Source organism: Lipotes vexillifer, unplaced genomic scaffold, assembly GCF_000442215.2.
Source record: "Lipotes vexillifer unplaced genomic scaffold, Lipotes_vexillifer_v1.1 scaffold220, whole genome shotgun sequence".
In the NCBI taxonomy this organism is placed as follows: domain Eukaryota; kingdom Metazoa; phylum Chordata; class Mammalia; order Artiodactyla; family Lipotidae; genus Lipotes; species Lipotes vexillifer.
In genome coordinates this window covers 814,132-827,935 of record NW_006781423.1, presented here as the reverse complement: position 1 = coordinate 827,935, position 13,804 = coordinate 814,132, and the positions used below count along the sequence as shown (strand labels likewise).

General features: G+C 38.2%; 1 protein-coding gene across 1 annotated transcript in view; it reads left to right on the top strand.

Moving 5' to 3' along the window:
- PAPPA2 (pappalysin 2) overlaps positions 1-13,804 on the top strand; it is a 288,812-nt gene that overhangs the window by 91,568 nt on the left and 183,440 nt on the right. The window contains exon 3 of the mRNA XM_007454744.1: positions 6,995-7,140. Coding sequence (XP_007454806.1) covers positions 6,995-7,140 — 146 coding nt within the window. The remainder of the gene's footprint in view (positions 1-6,994; positions 7,141-13,804) is intronic.

Genomic DNA, 13,804 nt, shown 5'->3' with positions numbered 1-13,804 from the left:
TACATACGTTTTCTATTCCTGCTGCAACAAGTGACCACAAGCTTATTGGCTGAAAACAACACATGTTTATTAACTTATTGTCCTATATGTCAGAAGTATGACATGGTTCTCGCTGAGCTAACATCAAGGTGTTGTTAGGGTTGCATATCTTTCTGGAGGTTCTACAGGAGAAGCCACTTCTTTGCCTTTTCCAGCTTCTAAAGGCTGCCCACATTCTTTGGCTTGCTGCCCCCTTCCTTCCCTCAACTTCAAAGCCAGAAATGTAGCATTTCTCTGAGTCTACTTCTGTTGCCACCTCTCTTTCTCTGACAACAGGTGGGAAAGGTTCTCTGCTTATAAAGACTCATGTAATTAGATTGGGCCCACTCAGATAATCCAGAATAGTCTCCCCATCTCAAAGTCTGTACTCTTAATCACCTCTGCAAAATCCGTTTTGCCATGTAAAGTAATATAGTCCCAGGTTCCAGGGACTAGGACATGGACGTCTGTGGGAGCATTACTCTGCCTACCATAGAGGATATTATGACATTAGACTTCAAGTCCTTTAAATCTCCAGTTAGCTCTTTTATTTCAACCTCAAGTTCTTACAACAGGTAAAACTGTCTAGAGAATAATTTCATTTTTCTTCTAGTAGTCCTCAAGTTCTTACAACAGGTAAAACTGTCTAGAGAATAATTTCATGTTACTTCTAGTAGTAGTCCTCTTTCCCACATGCATTAGCGAAAGTGAGTTTTTTGGGTGTAATAATTCTTGTCAGTTTCTCCGTATTGGAATTTCAAGAAAAAAATGTGTTCCCCGTTGATTATGTCTGAGTGATGATGATATCTAGCCTCTTTTGTGACATTCAGAAGAGAAACAATAATCATCATGATGTCTTTTCTTCCTGGGGTCATTAGTAGGTGGTTGATTATAATGAGGGGAGTGAAGTGAAGGCGGGGAGTACTGAAGGGAGAATCCTGGCTTTTCTTCTTGTGTCATGGAGAGGGTGATAGAGGTGGCATCAATTCAGAGAGAGACAATGGAGGAGAAGTGGGTGTGGGGAAGAAGACTATGAGTTCAGTCAGAGACAAATGGAATATCCTCCAGTCCACATACCCGCTGGGGGCGAATGATGTCATACTACCATTAATAATCAAATTCCATGAGCTCGGTGTATAGCTATAAAATCTTATCCTCATACATTGTCCTCTTTCTCTGGTATTTTTGGGAGTCTTCGGAAGGGTGTGCCTTAAAAATTCATGCCCACTGGCTTCTGTGGTTCTACTGCTGTTTGCTGTTGAATACTGGCAATGGTATTTACCTTTGAGTGTCTGCTGACACTCAGCATTTCCAGCTGATGCTCTGCCCTCACTGTTTCTCTAGGGAAAAGCTGGCCTTATTAGAGAACTGGCTTCTAATGCAACCCAAGGCTGTAAAACTCTCAAGTGTTAGAATGGTGCTGACATCCCTTAATTCTTTCCAGAAATGGAGAGAGTGTCCCTTCTCTTCAATTGGTACTTCATTTTGTTATTAGGCCACAAAGCATGGCTTATGTATCCTGGGTTGCACCAATTTTCTTACAAAAAGAGTTCTTTTTGTTTCTTCCTGAGGAGCTCGAAACCCAGTCTATAAAATTAGGTAATAGACAAAATGCCATCGTGGTTCTTCCCTGTTCTTGCCTTTTTATCTTTCTGTGGACACTGTCACATACTGCCTTCTGTGTTTAAGCCAAAAATCAGACACTTCTTGCAAATATATCCATGGAAAAAATGTCCACAGATTCAGTAGTTGGACCACTATTTGAGATGCATTAAAACTCACTGCGTCCGAATTTTGTTTGTGCTCAGGTAGAACCACCCATAACTCTGACATGTTGACTTCAAGATGTCTGTGGGTGTTCCAGGTAGAGGGAGATATATGTATCTACCTGAGAGTTTTCCAAATACTGATGGTGCTTCAAAGTTTGAGAGTGGAAAAGTTCCCAACGGTGAACAAGGAGAGTGACGAAAGAATGGACTACAAACAGGACCCCAGGGAATAACTTTTAAGGATTAGAAGGGGAAAGAGAAACCCACAAAGGAGACTGAGAATCAGTGGTCACAAAAGCAAGAAGAGAATCAGGAAAGAGAGTTGCAATAAAAGCAGAGAAGCAGAGAACTTTAAGAAGCAGGAAGTAACTAACAATATAAAAACGAACCAAAGGATTCCGATAAGAAGGTGAATGAATTTTTTCCATTTTTGTGGGGAGGGACAACTAGGAGGTTACTAACAACTTCAACAAAAGCATTTTTGATAAAGTGGTTCTTATGAAAGCCAGGTTACAGTGGGATTAGTGGATACACGAAAAAAAGGGAAACAAATGGGAAATGAAGAAATTATCCTTTCAAGAAGTTTGAATTGGAAAGGAAGAGGGTACTAGCTATGGTTTTCTCAGAAACCTCATCTTGTAGGACAAGAGGAAAAGGAATAAAAATAGGTAAGGAAGTAAATGTTTTGAGCGTGTTGTGTTGTTTGTGTGTGCATGTGTGTATGTATGCGGGGGGGGGGGGGGGATCGAGTTCATGATAAATGGCTTCAATTTTATCATCAAAGAAGGAGGCACGATTATCTAAGAGTCAGAGGAGACTGAGGTTGCTGGTGGAGAAGGGGCAAGAAAAGGTAAAGAAGGGTAAAGATTTCAAATAATTCCTGAAGAGGAGATGACCATAATCAAATAAAAGTTTAGGCAAGTAGAACTAAAGATCCACATGAGATCAGAAAATCCACCTGAGTAAAGGTGACAATGAGAATGGTGTGCAAGGGTCATTGGCAGTAAGGCAGTAAAACGTAAGACTGTGTTTTCAGTGGATGTTTCACATACATGTTGAAACTTCCTCAGGTGACTCTAGGATCTAAGGTAAAGGGGAAGACTGTGAGTCAGACTGTGAAGCCCTTGATGTGTACGGAGGAACCAAGAGATGAAATGACAATGAAAGAGAGTAGAAAGTGTATGGTGACATAGTAGAGTGCCATGTGCCCAATAGCAGGAGGACTTTGACAGAGAATAAAAAAACAGTTTTCTGGGCTTCCCTGGTGGCGCAGTGGTTGAGAGTCCGCCTGCCGATGCGGGGGACACGGGTTTGTGCCCCGGTCTGGGAAGATCCCACATGCCGCGGAGCGGCTGGGCCCGGGAGACGTGGCCGCTGAGCCTGTGCATCTGGAGCCTGTGCTCCGCAACGGGAGAGGCCACAGCAGTGAGAGGCCCGCGTACCGCAAAAAAAATCCCCCCAAAACACTAAGTTTTCAAAGTGGCACTAGGCAGCTGGGAGAATGCTAGTTGGTACTCTGAGGACCTGTAAGCCCCATGGTGTGAGCACCATCCAAGGACTGGGGGAGTAGGTCAAAGGGGATATTCACCCAGAGGAGGAAGCATAGTTGGCAAAGTGGATAGCAGACGGGGGTGGCAGAGGGAACCCTTCTGTGTATTTTGGGTCAAGAACCATGGTGTACAGTAATGACAAGAAGGTTCAGATTTAACCAAACCCAAATATCCCAGATTTGGCACTGGTCATTTCTGTGATGAGAATTGGCTGAGGGTCCTTGGGAGCATCTGATTTTGTTCTAATGGAGGCTACCTTACCCCTGTGGAGTACAGTCAGGATCTTCCTCTGGAGGGAGCTTGGTCTGACTGTGGGAAGCAGGGCCCTGGGTCCCAATCTCAGGGCATACATGCATGCATCTTGTATGTCTTGTTTTTTAACATGCGAATTTTTGATGCTGACTCAACTTCCTTCAGACAGCTTGGGATCTTTTTCTTCTTTCTGGCCTGAATCATTTCTAACAGTCTATAAAGGAGTTATTCAACTGACTCTTGAACTAGAGCACAAGAGGCATTATTTTTATATCCTTTCACTTTTACTTAGTCAGAAACTAAGCAAGAGTTGGGGCTTGCATGGACACTTAGATACTAGAGTGTGGCTAGGCGTCAGTGGTCAAGGGATCCCAACAGAAATCATCTGGGGGACAAAGGAATGTGGTGGGCTGGACACCAGGCAACGTTTAATCCCAAAACAGTAGGTCACAGTGATAAAATAGTGAGGCAGCTGCACATTCTTCCAGGAGGCATGTCAGAAATAATAGACTCAAGCAATGGGCAGAACAACTTGATATGTCAGCCTCAAGGAAAGCTTGTTTTTTAGAAAAGTTTTTATAAAGGTCAAGGTGCAGCTTCTCTTTGGTCTGTCTGAGTCCTCAGGGAGAAGTTCATGGTGAGTATCTCAGTCTAGAGTGTGGAGAGGATGAGTAAAGGGAGATCCTGGCAGAAATTAAGTAGATCAGTGCAGTTCACCTCTCTTCACACATAGTTCTGGTCAGTTCATGGTCCCATGCTTTTTATGAAATTTATGTATGTCATTTCACCCTTTTTTGAACATTAAGTTCTTTTGGATGGATGACAAGTTTATCTCTTAATAAATCATTTCTGAAGCAAGATGTTAAGTTCTGAATTTTAGAATAATGGCCATTTTCTCCACCCTAGGTTTGAGCCAGGCTCTGGTCACATTAGTGGGCAAGCTAAGACGTTTATCTTATTAGCTCTGATTAAATTCTGAAATGGCATACATGTGTTATAATAGGCAAGGCAGTCTACATGAAAACTGGACACCCTGCTATCTACACTTTGCCCTTTTTTGGTTTATGGAATAATCTGGACAAAAATCTGTCTTCAACAAAATAAAGCTTTCCTGTATCAATTCAATTAGCGACTGTTTCCAGTTGTCTCTAGCTTTTAAAAATGTATTTTATCCCTTATACTTGCCAACTTCTATCTATATCTCTGTGGAGTGCAGGAATTAGAGTGACTGTACCCAGTTTTCCACAAGCATGACATAAACACTGTCATCTGGAAGGGTAATTTATGGCTGGAGTGTGGAATGGGCAAGGAAGAAGTGGGAGATGAGTAGAATCAGCTAATGAGTTGCTAGTGGAGCAAGAGGCCTCTTGGAGGGTGTGGCTCAAGGGAAATTAGTGGAACTGCTGGGTTGAGGGAGGATAGAAGGATGATGGCCAAGACTGGTAAGTGGCAGACAGAGAAGCCAGGAACACACAGATAGCCCAAGTAAACCATGCCAGGAACAGGGGTATTTGGGGAAAGTGAGGGGGGAGGAAAGAGAGAAACCTGTCAAGTTACCAATTCCTAATTTTAATGGGAACTCTGGAACAGGAACAGAGGGTGCAGATTTTCTTTCTTGGTACCCTGAGCTGTACCTAGGCTATCACTGATCCTCTCTGCCCTTATTTCTTTCCCTTATTTTCTATTTGTTTCTTTTTTCCCTTTTCTTTCTTCTCTCTCTCTCCTCCCATCCACCCTCCCTCTTCTCCTTCTGTCTGACCAATTAGACCACCTCCATGTTGAAGAGTTACTTGATGTCATCATAACTCCAAACCATCAAGTTATCAATACAGGGCATTGTAATTATTTTTAATAAAGGAGGAAAGGAAAGGGAATGTGACTAATGTCCAGGGAAAACCAGGCAACCGTTCAAAAAACACTCCAGGAAAGTATCAGAAGGAATATCCCTCTGATCACATCTGACACCACTTCATGAAATTTGGATGATTTATTGGGGATGAGAATTACTTTTCTAAGATATTATAAGTCAATAAGAAAGAATAGTTTAAAATCCCCATTCTCTCAAGCATGTTTGGTTCTAAAGCAAAATCTTTTTGTGTTTCTTTACTTTTTTTCCCCTTTTTGGTTCTGTGCCAAAGAACATAAACACAGTCTCCTTTGGGATCTGTATTTCTTGAGGACTCCTTGCCAGTATATCCTACATGTGGATTAAATAGATGGCATCAACAGTGTAGTTGGGAGGCAGAGTGAACAGAAGAAAAGGGTCATGCTCTTCTAGCCTGAGCTTCTGGGTTGAGAGATTTCAGTGTCTGCAGCTTGTCTACCAGAATAGCAAGAATAAAGCGTGAATCTATAAAGGAAATTTCAACTGTGTTGAGAGAGCTGTCTGCACAGTTGAAGCTGTGATAGGATCATTCCTATCTTTGGAGTGGCATTCCCATGGCCACTGTAGGAAGCATCCAGTGAATCCAAGGGGCCACTGGGTTCTGGTTTAGTTGTTCTTTCTTAAAAGAGCTCTTTTCATTGAGCATGATGAGACTCTGTTTGCCCAAAGTAAAGTTTTAAGTTTCACTGATGCCAGGAAGATGAAGGTCTTTGACTATATATGAGCTTAAAAAAAGATCAAATGCTTGTTTCCCTTTTTTATGGGCCATGGGGCATGTGTTTTTAATAGACCTTTAAGTCTGTGAATAAGTTCAAACATAATATTACCTAGTGCTTTGAAGGCCACCAATAGAGATACTTGGTGAGTATCACAAGGTAGTCGGAGTAGGGGTAGAGAGTCTATGGATTAAGGTACTAGAAAGAGAAATATATATAAAATTAACATTCTCTGCAGTAGCTTATGATAGCCTCTCCTACCTATAACTCATCTCTTTTTTTGCTGTTTTACTTTATATTTTCTGGCCACCATTTACCTTTAAAAATATGCCTGAAGCAAGGATATACTGAAATAGAGATTCAATCGGTCTTCTTATCATCATAATGATCATGCAGTGTGATGGAAAGAACCAGGGACTGAGAGTTGAAAGGCCTTCTTCACCGTGGGCTGGGGTGGGGGGTGGGGATAACTCTCAGGGCATAGAGTTAAGGGTATTATTGGATTTATCTTGAAGAAATAATCTGGGTGTAGAGTGGAGAATTGAGTATGATGTCAAATACCGACTATCCATATAAGTATTGTGGTGCTAAAAAGGTAGGATATTATTTATCTTGGAATAAATATCCTGAATGTGTATTAGTGCATTTTTGAGAGCTTCATAACACCTGGTCTTGCCCTCTCTGCTCCTCTCCTCTAAAAAGCAATGCTGGTTGGGAGAGTCAGAGTCTGATTAGGTCTGGTTCTACTGTTCTCTATGGACTGATCCTTTGGTGTGACATTTCCTCCTCTTGCGTGCTCTCCAGGGCGTACATGAGTGTGAAGGAGCTGAAAGAGGCACTGCAGCTCAACAGCACTCACTTCCTCAACGTCTACTTTGCCAGCTCAGTGCGGGAAGACCTTGCAGGTGCTGCCACCTGGCCTTGGGACAAGGAAGCCATCAGTCACCTGGGTAAGTAAAGTGAAGACCAGAGGAGATTGGAAGGGAGTCCATGAAAGTGCATTTGGGGAAAAAACGGAGAGAAAAATAAATTTGCTTAATGAATTAGCTGCTTTGGGCTGAGAATAGCTTTTGGGAGAATCTCTCAAAATATTTCAGTGCAGACAGGTAAGATGTATTAGGGCAAACAGGGGCAAAAACTCAGAATGTCCTAGACCGAATCTATAATCTAGACGTTAATAAATTGCTGACATGGAATAAGATCCATTTTATGCCTTGGAGGGCCTCAAGGGGGAAACTAGCAAGAAGGTGGCTAGACTGTGAAACCTGGTTTGCAGTAAACACTGAGCCAGAAGATTGCTGGGCTTCTTGCATGGATTGGAATCCTGAGGAGATTCTGGGAAATTAAAACAGGTGGGGAGCTTGTCTGCTTACCTAGGAAAAAGGTGACACCTTAATACTGAGTGGAACTACTGCATGCTTAAGAAAGATAATTCCTTTTATTACAATATCTTATCATTATTATAAAGGAAATATTACTGACCAATCAATAGAATCATTAAATCAGTTTATGTGGATGAAGAGTAATTATTCAGTATAATTTGTATATACTTTCAAAGAGTCTTGAGTAGGATTCTACCAAAACTCACTTTAAAACTGAATTAACCATAATTGAGAGGAATTTTTCATGTTGGAAAGAGAATGCTTGAAAGAGACCAGAAACCATTTTATGAGTGATTTAAAAGAGATTATGCAACATTAATCTTCTTAGTAGTCAAATACAAAGCAGAGAGAAATAAACTGAATAAACATCACATAATACTATATATGTCAAACCCATGTATGATGGGGTCATTGTGAAGTGGAGTCCAGAATATTGAAATGATAATCAAATAAAATATGAGCAAGTGTCCAAAGGATTGGGGAAGCAAAATGATGAGCAGCAGTAGGTTAGCAATAGGTGAAAAAATGTTGTGGCTGTTCAAGAGGAAACCAGAACATAAAAATCCTTGTAGTGAATCAGGGCAACATCCAGAAGGGGTATATATCTCAAGCAAAGGAGGAGACAATGAAAAGTTAAACCTGTGGTGATCCAACCTGAATGCTTTGTTAGTATGCTGGATTTCATTGGCTTTATAGTATCTGATACAGTTTTAAGGCTCTGCAGTCCTTTTATCACTAAATTTTGTATTTTCAGTTCTCAGTGTATTAGAAGTCAGAAATCTGTGAGATGAGTGGAGCTTTCCAGATGAAAGCTAATGTGAGTCATTCTAGTCTTCAAAGTAGCAACAAGTGGGCTAGAAGGTTATATTCCAATAATTCATTTAGCAGTGAGTTTGAGTATCTTGAATTATCCTCATGAAAAACAATACTAGCAGAGGAGCATGTAACACTGTAAGAAATTACCTCCAAATTGGTTCATACCTGATTCACCAAAGGTTACCTTTTCGGTATACATGACAGCTAGGTTTACCCAGCAATTGTTTCTATGAATCCTAGGTCTATCATTGAGTACTGAATCTACTTGTTCAAAAAACCTAAAAAAATGATCTTCCTGGCCATTATGGAGACAAATCTTGGCCTCTTGATAAGAACTATTGGACTCGAAGCAGAGCCCTGAATACTTTTCTAACTTTGTTGGCACTAGGCCATTGACAAGGTTCATTTAACTATAAAAGTGGATAAAATAACACCCCTCCAAAAATTAACTATTTGAAGACATCAGACATCAGCCAAGACAACGAGGATTTGAGGGACCCAATCCCAGTGAGGAGAAAAATGCATTGAAGTGAGCTCTACATAGAACTCATATTTTTTCTCCTTTAGGGAAATTGCCAAAATCTCAGTGAAAGTAACAGAGGCAGAGCAGAGAGAAGCAGCCTAAAGCTTGCTTCTCACTACTGAGGAGACAAAAATTAAAGGTCAGGCCTTCTAAGGCATCCAGACGTGAGGAACCAAGCTTCCAGAGAGATAGAAATCATGAAAAAAAAATGAGCCTGATAGTCTGCTCATAATTTGAAGATTTTTCTAATTACTAAACTTCGCATGCTCAGGGCCAGTGGCCATAAAACAAGTATAAAATAACTGCTAACAGATTAAAAAGCTGAACAGTGATTTCAAGAATCTCATAGTGGAGGGGACAAAAAACTGAAGTTGAGGTCCTATCAAGGAGGGCCTTTGAGATACCCTATGTGTGAGGGAAAATATAAATAGCCTAGCTTACACAAAGCCTAAAATTCAGCCTGAAACACTCTTAAATCCCTGTTTGGAGGAAGGTCATCTGCCTGTTTGGAGGAAGGTCATTGATATTTAACTGCTTAACAAAAGAAAATTAAATATGCTCTGGAGGAAGACAATATCATCAAAAGCCTCGACAAGTTTTCATGCACAGTGGCAAGAAATCAATAAAAGGCAAAAAAACAGAAAAAAAAAAAAAAAAAAAAAAATTACCAGTTATGCCAGAGATAAGACCAAATGATGGTAAGCTAAACTAAACAAAGAAACAAATAATCACTAAATAAATGCAGACCCACACAGATTATCCATATGTTGGAGTTACTGAATATTGGCTTAAGATAATTGTGATAAATATGCTCAAAAATAGATAAAAAGGTGAAGAGTGTCTTTAGAAAACTAGAATCTATATTAATGAATCAAATGGAAATTTTAGGACAAAAATACAGTAACTGAAATTAAGAAATTAGTAGATGGGTTTATGAGCAGGAGAAAGGTTTAATGAACTAGAAAACATACATATTGAAGCTCAGAGAGAAAAAGTGATGGAAAAATATAGAAAACAACTTGGGACATTTGAGATCTGATGAAAAATTCCTCACGTAAAGTGGAGTTCTAGAAGAAGAGGAGAAGGATATTGGGGCAGAAATAATATCAGAGATAGCTGCTGAGAATTTTTCAGGGTGACAAAAAATATTAAACCACAGATTCAAAATGTTTTACAAACCCCAAGAAGGATAAATAGAAAGAAAATCACAACTAGATTCATTATAACAAAAGTGCTGAATAACCTCAAAAGTAGCCAGAGAAAAAAGTTACATTACTTTAAAAGGAGCAACAATAAGATTGACAGGCTGACCTTTCAACAGAAACTATGGAAGTCAGAAGACAATAGATTGATATTTTTTTAAAAATGCTAAAAGAGAATTATTGCCAATTTATAATACTATGTTCAACAAAAATCTTTTAAAATGAAGAAAAATTAAACGTATTTTCAGACAAAAACTGAGATAATTTAAAACCAGCAGTAAAATAAATCCTGAAGAAGAAAGCTATCCAAACAGAAAGAAAATGACTCCAAAAGGAAACAGAGGCATGCAAAAAGAAATGAATCACACTAGAAAGGATAAAAATATTAAAAGTAATAACAATGTCTTTTTTGGCTTAAAATATATGTAGAGTTAAAATATGATGACAATGGCATGAAAGACAAGGAGCAAATAAAATTATATAATTTAAGGCCCCTTCTACACCAGTATCTGGAAAAATTACTGATTTATTAATTTTAGATAGCTGATACACACCTTATATTATACAAGAATTAATTCAAAATAGATCATAGACTTAATTATAAAAAGTAAAACTATATAACTTTCAAAAGAAAACATAAGAGAAAATCTTCAGGGCAAGACTAGGCAAAGAGTGCCTATATCTGACACCCAAAGCATAGTCCATAAAAATGAAAACTGATAAATCGGACTTAATCAAAATTAAAACTTTTTCTCTGAGAAACACTCTGTTAAGATGAACGAGGAAATGGCAGTCTTAGAGAAAGTATTTGCAAACCGCACATCTCGCAAAGGATTTATATCTAGAATATATTAAGAACTTTCAAAACAATAATAAAGCAAACAAACAAATATTCCAGTTAGAAGACAGACAAAAACACAGACATTTTACCAAAGAGAGTATACAGATGTAAAATAAGCACATGAAAAGATATTCAGTATCATTAACCATTAGGGAAAAGCAAATTAAAGCCACAATGAGGTATCACTATACTTATTAGTAGAGCTAAAAAAAATAAATAGTAACAGTACAAAATGCTGATGAGGATGCAGAGAAACTGGATATTGTATATATTGCTGATGGGAAAGTAAAATGGCACAGCCACTCTGGAGAACACTTTAGCAGTTTCTTATAAAATTAAACATACACTTACCGTATGACCCAGCAGTTGGACTGTTGGACATTTATCCCAGATAAATGAAAATATGTCTACTCGAAATCCAGCTTTATTTGTAATAGCTCCAAACTGGAAATGATAAAGTGTTCTTCGGTGCTAACTGCTTAAGCAAACTGTGATACATCTGCACAATAGAATATCACACAGCAATAAAAAGAAACAAAGTACTAATACATGGAACAACTTAGTTGGATGTCAAGGATATTATACGGAGTGAAAAAAAAAATCTCACAAGTTGCACGCTTATGATTTAGTGTAGTATTCTCAAAATTTTATGTGGTATTCTCAAAATTAAAAAAAAAAAAAAAACCCAACAGAGATAGAGAACAAATTAGTGGTTGCTAGGAGTTAGGAATGGGGTGAGGGGTGGTGGGGAGAGGGGTATGTGTGTGGAGTGACTTAAAGGATAATAGAGGAGAAATCTTAATGGTAGTTACATAAAGGTATACATACATGTGATAAAATTGCATAGAACTACACACAAACACAATTGCACGTGCACACATACACACACATTCACAAGGTTGCATGCAAAAACTGGTGAAATCTAAATAAGGTCTGTGGCTTCTTTGCATGAGCAGAACACTTCATATATAGCAGGTGCTCTTTGAATCCTCACTGATTGAAGGGATGACTGAATAAATGAGTGAAGGTATGAAATTTAAATAGTTTCAAGAAATATTTAAATTATCTCATGAGTCACTGACTCATAATGAAATGCAAAAGAAGCTAGGGATATTTATATTTTATTCTTAAACCTTTTAGGAATAACTAGTTCCCCTACAACATGTTTCTTAATGTGCATTTAAGAAGTAGAAGACTAGCTGAAAATCTGACTCAATATGAAACTTCTCATGTTATTATTTACTTTTTCTTGTTCAGTCATAACTGTGATTGAACAAAGGAATCGTATTGACCTAAATCGGGTGTAGAGTAGTACAGACAGCTGGCATAACATGATAGAGGAAGACATTTAGGATTTTCTAAACAGAGTCTTTTCAAGACTCAAGATAAGATTATCTGTGTCAACATTCAAGACCCTGTATTTTGAGGGTCAGCTGAGTGACCTGGCAGATAAGTATGCTAGTTTTAAGACTGAATCCAATTTCTGACTACAAATGGCTTAAGTCACTATGAGGAAAGACCAAGGTAATCTGTGGTCCATCAACACCATTTCTGGCCTTTAGCATGATTTTGTACTTTTAATGTTGTGGCAATGCAGGGCAGAATTTTTTATAAGTAAAGTAAATGAATAAATGAGATCCCCTTGAGCTCAATTGTTTGAATATCTTTAACCTTAGTATACAGCACTTAAACTGAAAACATATCTTCAAAGGCAGAAGACTTAAATTAGTGGTAAACCAGACCTTTTATAAACCATTAATATCATACTCATAATTATTTATTCATTCATTCAAAGAAAACCTGTTGAATCTATTTCATGGCAATATCAGAGACAGAATAATTAAAAGAAGTCCACCGTAAAGGTTTGCACAGCACAACTGGGATACAGACATGCAAATACACACTTATAATGCTACACGATGCTGCCACACAGGAGGTCAAGTAAGAACATGATGAGAAAGTGCCTGATTGTGCTGAAAACATCAGGGAAGAAGAGAAGAGTTCCCAGAGGGGCTGAGGCTTGAGGGGAGAGTTGAAAGATGAGCAGGAGTTTGCTTGGCAGACAATGAGAGGGCATTCCATAGTGAAAGAAATGGTAAATGCCAAGGTTTAGACTGTTAAAAACCTAGACTTGCTTAGAAGTGGAATGTCCTTGGAATGGCTAGAGCAGAGCTCTTCAAACTTATTCTTGCTCTCTTGTACCTCCTAAAAGACTTTCGAAAAACTCTGTACCACTTCATTGATTTTAAAAGTAACACCTAAAAATTTAGCCATAAGTTTAAATTATAGCAAAGAATGTAATTTCTGGCATATTATTTTAAATTATTGACATTTAAAAATACATTTTAAATCTACTCTTCTAAATGTATCTTTGGTAACATAATGATTTGATAATCACCATCATTCATTAAAATAATTCATGGCCATGCACTTTTTTAACACTGAGAAATTATTCATTGCTCCTTTTTTCTCTTTGAATTTGTGTTTCCATTTCATTGCTCCTATAGAACTTTATACTAATGTAACATATAAATATACTTTTTTCAAAGTCTTTAGTTAGTCACCTATTTCTCTGCTAAAAACATATTTTGAATAAAAACATAAACATTTTGTGGTATTTTTAATTAAAGTTTTTATTTTGAGATCATTGAATATTCACATATAGTTGTAAGAAATAGTACAGAGAGATTCCACATATCCTTTACCCATTTTCCTCTGGTGGTAGTACCTTGCAAATCTGTAATACAATATCACAAGCAGCATATTAACATTGATATTGATCATAAGTTATAACATGTTAAAAATTTGTTCTCAATTGAGTTAGCTTTTGAAATGATTCCTTGTCCAAAA